This window comes from Gossypium arboreum, chromosome 10 (genome assembly GCF_025698485.1).
Source record: "Gossypium arboreum isolate Shixiya-1 chromosome 10, ASM2569848v2, whole genome shotgun sequence".
Lineage (NCBI taxonomy): Eukaryota > Viridiplantae > Streptophyta > Magnoliopsida > Malvales > Malvaceae > Gossypium > Gossypium arboreum.
Window position 1 is genome coordinate 54934861 of NC_069079.1, and position 10475 is coordinate 54945335.

At 34.1% G+C, this 10475-nt stretch overlaps 1 protein-coding gene across 1 annotated transcript; it reads left to right on the forward strand.

Annotated features, from left to right (window-relative positions):
- Nucleotides 1-1303: 1303 nt before the first annotated feature.
- Nucleotides 1304-8479, forward strand: LOC108451379 (amino acid transporter AVT1H). The gene is made up of 3 exons (XM_017749075.1): nucleotides 1304-1532; nucleotides 1613-2223; nucleotides 7931-8479. The coding sequence occupies exons 1-3, from the start codon at nucleotides 1304-1306 to the stop codon at nucleotides 8477-8479; spliced, it is 1389 nt and encodes a 462-aa protein (XP_017604564.1).
- Nucleotides 8480-10475: the final 1996 nt, after the last annotated feature.

The window sequence follows — 10475 nt, forward strand, 5'->3', positions numbered from 1 at the left end:
AGGCACCTGTCTTCTTCTTCTTCTTCTTCTTTTTTTTCTGACAATGAGAAAAAATATTAAATTTCAGTTTTAATCTCTATTTTTATAATTATATAAGAATGATTAAATTTCAATTTTAATCACTATATTTTGCTTAAATTTTATATTCAGTTTCTACACTTTAATTTTTACATAATTTAGACATCCGCCCATTCTTTTTTCTTTTCTTTTGACATGAAAAAATAATGGTTAAATTTCAGTTCTAATCCCTCTACCTTCTCAAGATTATATAAGAACGGTTAAATTTTAGTTTTGAGTCTTATATTTCACTCAAATTTGAGATTTAATCTCTATACTTTATTTTGACATAATTTAGAACCTGAGTGTTCTTTTTTTCCTTTTCTTTTCACATGAGAAAATAATGGCTAAATTTCAGTTCTAGTCCAAATACTTTTTTAAGATTATATAAGAATGATTAAATTTCAGTGCTGATCCCTATATTTCACTCAAATTTGAGATTTAATCTCTATAATTTTGACATAATTTAGATTAAAATGCTGAGGTGAACTTTTAAGAATTATTAATATCGTTAAATTTTTTATTAAATTCAAATTCATTATAAAGTCATTTTTTGTTACATGGATGTCAAGGTATTTTTTTATTTTATTTCAAAATGTTACATCAATAAATTTAAAAGAAAGATTTCAACAGTTTTAACAAATTGACCTATATTTTAAAATTAAAAAAATAAAGGAATTAAATTCTTGAAAATAAAAGTATGAGAATTAAATTCAAAATATATGAAAAAGCACAATAACTTTGAGCTTACTAAAATATTTAAATTTTTACTCTATAGTTTAGTAAAAGAAATTAAATAATCAATCTAACGCAAATACTAGTATATTAATTAAAGATAAACCAACTTGGACAATCACTGTAAAAAAAATGAATATCAAAATTTATTTAGATATATAATATCTTAAACAATATTTTAATACAAAAAAACAAAATATCTACCCAGTTGATCTTATGACTAACTGCTACAGAATCTTGCAAATAGTACTTATGGCATTACGTAGGTTGGTTTCCTTTTAAAATATGCATTTATAGATTCCTTATTCTTCTTGTTATTTTTCAGTATCTTAACTCTACAGTAAGATTCTCCCACAATTGTTCTGAGTGCAGTGTATGTCAAACTCCCTTTTGCTATAAATTGAGTTCCTTAGAAACAACTTAAGCACGTGTATCTCCTCAAGTTTAGGGTGATCCACGCTTTGTATTAGATTCCTATTGCCTCCAAACTTGTTGGAAGTAGAACTAAAGTATGCTGGGAAAGTTGAGGAAATCAGTGGCAAAATTGCCATTCCATGAATCAAACTTGGCCTTGAAACAGGTGAAGTGTGATGCTTGTATAGAGGAAAATGGAGTGTGTAAATGCGATAATGGTGACATCGAGGGCATGGTGATGACAGAAGATGCTGCTGATCAACAAGCTAGGTCGGGGAATAGCTCTTTTCTTCATGCCGTTTTGAATATGAGTGGCATGCTCATAGGTAATTAAGCCTTCCTAATCCTCACCATGTTTATTTATCTTCATTTCTTCATTAAACATATATATGCATGAAACACGCAGGTCTTGGTCAGTTGTCAACTCCATATGCACTAGAAAATGGAGGATGGGGTTCAGTTTTCCTGCTTGTAGGACTGGGGTTTATATGCACCTATACTTCTCACGTTCTCGGAAAATGTCTCGATAAGAATCCCAAATCGGAAAGCTTTGCAGATATAGGAGAGAATGCATTTGGGAGAAAAGGAAGAGTTTTAACAACAACCTTCATCTACATAGAAATATTCATGGCCCTTGTGTCTTACACTATTTCACTCCATGATAATCTGATCACAGTGTTGTCAGGGACCCAAATTAAGCTACCAGGGGTGCCTAATCTTCATACATCTCAGCTCATAACTGTGGTTGCTGTTTTGATAGCACTTCCAAGTCTATGGTTGGGAGAACTTTCTTCTATATCTTTCCTTTCATCAGGTGGTATCCTCATGTCACTCGTTGTCTTTATATCAGTGGTCTGCACAGCTGCTTTTGGAAGTGTTGAGGCTAATCACAGCATACCCTTTTTACATGTGAAAAACATTCCTGCCATATCCGGTCTTTATATCTACAGTTATGCTGGCCATTTTGTTTTCCCCAATTTATACAAAGCCATGAAAGATCCATCCAAGTTTACTAAGGTTGATACCTACTATCCTTTTTATCTTTTGTTATATATGTTTTCAACATATAAACTACTGTTGCTGTTGCATATAATTTTAATCATCCAAGTCAAACAATCTCAAGTGGTTACTTTCAGTAAATGCTTAAATTATTGCTCAACCTTTAATTGCTCAAATAAAGATTTTTTTTTACCTATTTTAACTCGATTTATACATAAAAAAGATTTTTTTACCTATTTTAACTCGATTTATACAAAAAAATTAAGTAAATTTTGATGTATTTAGAATAAAACACGTAACACTTAAATTAAATATTGTTTGAAAAAAATTGTCAAAATATAATTTAAAACTTGCTATTCGACATTTAATAAATACTTATTTGAATACTTTTAAAAATTTTTGCTCTTTATTTGAATATTTTTGAAAATATTAGACCTTTATTTGACCAAGGTTGGACTTTCATTTGAATATTTTTATAAATGTTTCAATTTTATATGATAATTTTCAATGGCTCGATCCTTACATAAACAACCCATTTGAACATTTAGCCCCTTTTTTCTTTTTACTTTCCGTTTTATTTCATCAGCAGGGAATCTTCTTACTGTTGTTCCAATAGGGTTGGAAGCGTGTAAATTATTGTACTAAAAAATCACATAAAGTTCAATTCCCAGGGAAGAGAGGTGGATCACAAAGATCTCTTAAATACCAAGTCTTTCCTTAGTCAGAATATTCCTTCTAACGTAATTTAATAGCACAATTAAATACTACTATTATAGCCTCAAATATTGAAAGAAAAATAGGACAAAAGAACACAAGAGTTTTAACGAGGTTCGGTAAAGTATACCTACGCCCTCGGCACTAACACCGATGATAACTTTACTATCTCCAAAATATTACAAACAAATAGAATTCCTTAAGAATTCTCAAATGGGAGAAGAGAGAAAACTAAGAGAGAAAGATTGGTTGGGATGGTTGAAATGAGAAATGGTTAGGCCTATTTATAGTTGAGGTTCAGGGACTAACTTGCAAATGGCCTAAAAAATTAGAGACCAAAATTGCAATTATCCCATTCAACTTTAAACAACTTGCCTATCACTTTTTTCTTTCGGTGCCACTTGCACCTCCCAATTTTGACTTTTCAACACCCATTTTTTTTTTAATTTGACTTTTCAACAATCTCCACCTTGAAGATTTGATTAGGATAATCACATCTTCACATATTTCCTTCAACTCCCCAAATTCGATAAAGCTATCTTTTGTAGTGCCTCCAAATGCGCTCTCGAGCGCCATACACCTGAAGGTGCTCAAATTTTCAGGATGTTAATCAAGTTCAAACAATGATTAAACTTGATTGTTGTTACCACCTTGGTCATCATATCTGCAGGATTATCTGCTGTCGGAATCTTCTGAAGTAGAATTTTTCCTTTTTCAAAGACTTCCCGCACAAAGTGATATCTTACGTCGATATGCTTGGTTCTTGAATGATAGACTTGATTTTTCGCTAAATGAATAGCGCTTTGACTGTCACAATATAGACTAATGTGACTTTGAACAACTCCCAAGTCTTTCAACAATCTATTAAGCCAAATAGCCTCCTTAACAGCTTCTGTAACTGCCATATATTCTCTTTCTTCTTCAGTTTTCGGAGATAATTGAGCACTAAGTTTCAAATGAGAAGCAAGTGGGGTACTTACATGTTTTGTGTTTTCATTTACACCAAAACATTGTAATACCTTTTTCAGATATTGCTTCGATTCAAATAAAGCTTGCCTCTCTGTCTATCTCTACTTATCTCCATGCCGAGAATCTTCTTGGCCTCACCTAGATCTTTCATCTCGAACTCTTGATTCAACCGAGCCTTCACTTATCTATCTTTTTTGGCTCTTCAAGCGATTAACATATCATCAACATACAAGAGTAGATAAATGAAAGATCCGTCATGCAAACTCGCAAATACACACAATTGTCATATTTGCTTCTTGTGTATCGCCTTCTCATAAAACTATCAAATCGCTTGTACCATCGCCTCGGGATTGCTTCAATCCATATAGCGATTTGTTCAACTTACAAACCCAATTTCTACCACCAGCATCTCAGATATCCTTCGGCCGAGTCATATAGATCTCCTCTTCTAACTCACCATGCAAGAAAGCCGTCTTAACATCAAGTTGAGCTAGCTCCAAATTCAATTGTGCTACCAAGGCCAACAAAATTCTGATGGAGGAATGCTTCACAACAGGGGAAAATACATCATTGTAGTCAATTCCCTCCTTCTGAGCGTAGCCTTTAGCTACCAATCTTGCCTTGTAGCGAATATCTTTCTTGCTAGGAGATCCATCTTTCTTTGCGAATACCCATTTGCATCCGATTGCCCTTTTACCTTTCGGTAATTACGCCAACTCCCAAGTATTGTTCTTTCGGAGAGACTGCATTTCTTCATCCATGGCGCATTTCCATTTGTCACTTTCTAAGCTTTGTATTGCTTCTTGATAAGTGACAGGAATATCATCATCAACAACGGGAAGGACGTAGGCCACCATATCAGTAAATCAAGCAGGTTTACGAATTTCTCTCCGTGGCCTTGCAACTGCAACTGGTTCTGGTGTACTTAATGGTTCTTGGGTCAGAACCTCTTCAACCTCTAATTCCTCCATTGTGGCTGGAGAATTAGACTTATTAACTGGGCAAATCCCTATCTGCTCAAACTCCACCTGTTTTGGAGTACACTCCACCTGCTGTGGAGTATCGCTTGTCTGAATATTTTCATCTGCTACCTTTTTCAATGTGGCAAATTCATCAAATGTAACATCTCTGCTACAGATCATTTTCTTTGTGTCTAAGCACCAAAGACGAAATCCCTTCACTCCAGAAGTGATTCCCATAAAGAGAGCTTTCTTTGCCCTCGGATCTAACTTTGACTCCTTCACATGGTAATATGCGTGGATCCAAACACATGTAAGGAATCATAATCAGAGCCGGTTTTCCGCACCATACCTCCATAGGAGTTTTTCTTTCTAATGCGAGATGATGGCAAACGATTAACAAGATGGCCAACATGTCACAATTTCACCAAAATTGCTTGCCCAACCCAACATTGGACAACATACATCGAACTTTCTCCAAGAATGTTCGATTCATACGCTCTGCCACTCTATTCTCATGTGGTGTATCCCTAATCGTGAAGTGTCGAACAATACCATACTCTTGGCACACATCGAAGAACGAATCACTTTTATATTCCCTCCATTGTCCGTCCTAAGCCGCTTGATTTTCTTGCCACCGGTTTTCGATCATAGTTTTCCATTTAAGAAAAACTCTAAGCACTTCATCCTTAGTTCTCATGGTATACACCCAAACTTTTCTGGAAAAGTCATCAACAAAAGTAACAAAGTAGTGTTTTCCTCCCAATGAAGGTGTCTTGAAGGCCCCACACATCTGAGTGAACATATTCCAAAATACCTTTTGTATTATGGATAGCAAGTCAATTTCACTCTCTTTGCTTTCCTGAAACACAATGCTCGCAAAATTTTAATTTGCAAGCCTTTGCACCTTTCAACAATCCTTGCTTTGCCGAATTTGCAAGGATTTTTCACCGGCATGTCCCAACTTCATATGCCACAACTGCATTGAGTCCAATTCTTTGTTGCTTGGGAAGCTGCAATGATCGCTCCAATAACTGTACTACCTTGGTAGTAATACAAGTTATTTTTCCCGATGCCCTTCAATATCACAAGTGTGCGGATGCCACTTTCAAAACCCCATCTCTCATAGTAACAACTGAACCATTGGATTCCAAGGCTCCCAATGAGATGAGATTTTTCTTCAAACTGGGCACGTACCGAACATCAGTTAGAACTCGTTGATCCATCTTGATTCTTTAATTGGATTGAACCTATCCCAACAGATTTTACCGGGCATTGTCATTGCCCATATAAACAACTCCTCCATTTAGCTCAACTAAATCAGAGAACCACTCCCGGTTAGGGGACATATGATAGGTACAACCCGAATCTAATATCCACTCATCTGAATGGAATGACGATGATGATGCAACCAGTGATAGTTCAGAGTCACTGGTATCATGCTTTACAACACAAGCATCTACAGCAGCTTTTCCCTTATTCTTCAGCTTTGGACAATTTTTCTTCCAGTGGCCTTTCTCATGACAAAAGGCACATTCATCTTTCCCGAGCCTGGACTTTGACTTTGATCTCCCCTTTTGAGTTTTCTTCCGAGTGTATGAACGACCTCGGACTACTAAAGCTTTTGTATCTCTGATTGAGTTTTTCTTTTGTCCTTCTTTCTCTGCTCATAATCAGATAAGGCCATGAGACTTCGCTCGAGATATATCACTCTGTCATGAAGTAGAGTAGTTTCTAGGAACTCAAACTCCTCAGGAAGTGACCCCAATAGCATCAAAGCCAAATCTTCATCTTTGAATGTCTCATCCATATTCAGCAAATCAGTGACTAATTGATTAAATTTGGTGATGTGATCATTCATTGTGGTACTTGGGACGTAAGTGAAGCGAAAGCAGTCTTTTCTTCAAGTGGAGCTTATTTTGACTGTTTTTCTTCAAAAATTTTCTTCAAGTGCCACCCACAACTTATTTGCGAAGTCTCCTTTGAAAAAGCATACCTCTGCTCTCGAGAAAGGCATGATCGAATTGTGCCACATGCCAACCGATTGATCGCCTTCCAATCTTTCTCCAGTACATCATCTGGTTTCTCTTCATCAATGGCAATGTCTAGACCTCGCTGAAAAGGGCATCTAGAACCTCACTTTGCCACATACCAAAATGGCCCGTGCCATCAAAGATCTCCACGCCAATCTTGCATTTGCAATTGTCGGTCTTGTCCACATGGACGATGTTGAAGCTCCTACACCGACCGCTTTTCTCCATAATCTTTCAATATACCTAAGGAAATCTTCTCTGATGTGGAAGATCGGTTTAAACGCAACCACAGAGCATACTACGATTAACCTTCGGCTCTTGATACCACTTGTTGTTCCAATAGGGTTGGAAGCGTGTAAATTATTGTACTAAAAATCACACAAAGTTCAATTCCTAGGGAAGAGAGGTGGATCACAAGGATCTCTTAAATACCAAGTCTTTCCTTAGTCAGAATATTCCTTCTAACGTAATTTAATAGCACAATTAAATACTACTATTATAGCCTCAAATATTGAAAGAAAAATAGGACAAAAAGAACACAAGAGTTTTAACGAGGTTCGGTAAAGTATACCTACGTCCTCGGGCACTAACACCAGATGATAACTTTACTATCTCCAAAATATTACAAACAAATAGAATTCCTTAAGAATTCTCAAATGGGAGAAGAGAGAAAACTAAGAGAGAAAGATTGGTTGGGATGGTTGAAATGAGAAATGGTTAGGCCTATTTATAGTTGAGGTTCAGGGACTAACTTGCAAATGGCCTAAAAAATTAGGGACCAAAATTGCAATTATCCCATTCAACTTTAAACAACTTGCCTATCACTTTTTTCTTTCGGTGCCACTTGCACCTCCCAATTTTGACTTTTCAACACCCATTTTTTTTTTAATTTGACTTTTCAACACTTACGCCTTGGGTATTCCTTGATTCTGAACTTGAACTTGAAGTTAGAATCTAAGAATCAAATGTTTATTCATGCATGAAGCATTTTCTACATGTACAGCAAGAATATTGTTAATCGATGACCTTATGTCTGCACTTTGATTCCAGGTATCTATTGTGAGCTTTGCAGCATGCACACTACTTTACACTGCTCTAGCATTCCTGGGAGCCAAGATGTTTGAGCCAGAAGTCAACCCTCAGATCACCCTCAGTTTGCCCCGACATCATTTTATCACAAAAATTGCATTATGGGCAACTGTGCTAACTCCCATGACTAAATATGCACTTGAGTTTGCACCTTTTGCCATTCAGCTTGAGAATAACTTACTAGATTCTTTGAGTTCTCGCATGAAGTTGATCATAAGAGGCTTCGTAGGCTCTATTCTCCTTCTAGTGATACTATCCCTTGCTCTTTCGGTTCCATATTTCGAGCATGTGCTGAGCCTCACTGGCTCCCTCGTAAGCGTCTTTATTTGCATGACTTTTCCCTCTGCTTTCTACATCAAGCTTTCATGGCCTCACATATCCAAACCTGTCCTCATTCTTAACCTTTCCCTCATCGCTTTTGGTTCAATTCTTGGAGTACTTGGAACCATTTCATCAGCAAAGATGCTAATAAAAACCCTACTCAGAGCTCACTCGACACGGGTCCGTTAATCTTGCTTGTTGGATTTCTCCATTTTCTCACTTGCTTAATAAGGAGTCCTTCTGATAGACGAGTCAAATAGTATTTGAAGCATAAGAAGACGACTGCAGCTTCATTTTGCTCCATCATATTCTTATCTTTTACCATACTATTTATCAAAGAAGCCATGCCAGTGTTGATACCAGGCGGTTGAACTTTGAAGGGATGTCTTGTTAAAATCTTATTCTCTATTCATATAACATACTAACACTTGAGTATGTTCTTCAGAAGTGAATTTTTGTTTTTACTTTTACACATAACACATAACTGAAAAGGCGTAAATTGACCGCTGAATACATAATTAAAAATGAGTAAACTCAATTTAATTATGCTTAAATTTCTATTTTCATCTCTTAACTTTTAAAATTTATAAAATATCACTCAATTAGTCATTTCTATTTCCATTAAGAGGATGAGTAATAAATTTAGTTCTCAATCTTTACTTATTATGTTAAGTTGATCATGATTTTTAAAAAGATAACTCTCAACATTACAGATTATTTTAATTTGATACTAATTTTAAAAATTCAAAAATATATATAAATACATAAATATTTTCAAAAATATATAATAAATTTAAATATATATAAATTATAAAATTATAAAGATAAATAAATAAAAATTAAAAACATATTCTTATATTACTCTTTTTTCCTTCTCTTTTCTTCTTTTTCTTTTATTTTTTTTCCTAATTGAGACTGAAAATTCTTTTTGAAGCAAAAGTAAAACCCCCAATAATAGTTACTAATATTTGAAGAAAACTCAAAAGACAAAATATGTTCTATGGGATAATTTAGTGGCCATTATTGTTGCATTTGGCATCCCATCAAAATATGCTGCTTGAAATTGAAACTGGTGTTGATCAACTAAAATCTAAACAAAGAGAGCTGAAACGTTTTTTAAACTGCAAGGAACCAAATTCCATTTTCACAAAAAGAAGAGGAGAAAATGTTTGGTTTGATAATGGCATTTTGTTGTATGACTTATTGTGGGAAGGGCATCGATCTGTAAGTTTATCATTCATTTACTGCTTTTTTAGTACTGCTACCAATGTTTACAAAGGTCTTCCTTTTGTAGGGTTTTTATTATTATTGAATTTTGGTTTTAATTTGAGGAATGATAAGGGTTTAATAAGTATGGATTTTATTTAGTTTGTGAAACTATCATATGGATGTTGATTAATATTACTTTTTTCTTCCATTCTTATGTTCGGTTCCTGAGAAAGGAAGAAGAATGCAATCTTAAACTTTAAACTTTGCTTCCATTCGGAACTGTGATTTGAGAAAGGAAGACATAATGAAGGTAGATATAGGTAGTTGATTTTCATTTAACCTTCAATTTTACACTCAGGAATCAAATTGATTTCCACTTTAGAAGAAAGGTCTTTCGTGAGAATATCTCACTTTTATTTTGTAATTTTAATTTACAACCCACACTCAAACTCCCACCTTTAATTAATCAACCAACATTGAAATAAATCAAAAGCATGTAAATATGAACAGCTTACCATTAAAAATCTAAAAGTTTTAATAATTTATATATTTATTATAAGTTTTTTGAAAATATTTATGTAATTTTATTTATTATTTTGATTCTTTTAAAATTAGGAGATGATATGTAAATGTTTAGGGTTATTTTTAAAATAATGATTAAATTGACAAAATTTAAGGGCTAAATTTGTTATTATACAAATTTTGAATTGCCACCTCACACTCAATCAAACATGAAATGAAGAAACACAAACAAATTTGATTAGTTAGGTAACCATTTTGAAAGTTTTAAAAATCGAGTGAGTAAAAAAAAACTTTAACATAATTGATGACCTACAATGTAGTTTACTCATTAAAATTTATATATTTTGAATAATATGATTTATAATAAATCAATAAAAAATAACTTTGGATTTTGGAAGATCATTTAATATTTTTATTGAATGATTGTAAAGAATAATAAGAGTTGAACCGCTAC

What these genes read in the sequence shown, in the direction of transcription:
- LOC108451379 (XM_017749075.1), top strand. Translation starts at nt 1,304, where the DNA reads ATGCTGGGAAAGTTGAGGAAATCAGTGGCAAAATTGCCATTCCATGAA. An exon ending in TATGAGTGGCATGCTCATAG is followed by an intron (nt 1,533 to 1,612) that starts GTAATTAAGCCT and finishes TGAAACACGCAG; the next exon opens with GTCTTGGTCAGTTGTCAACT. An exon ending in ATCCATCCAAGTTTACTAAG is followed by an intron (nt 2,224 to 7,930) that starts GTTGATACCTAC and finishes CTTTGATTCCAG; the next exon opens with GTATCTATTGTGAGCTTTGC.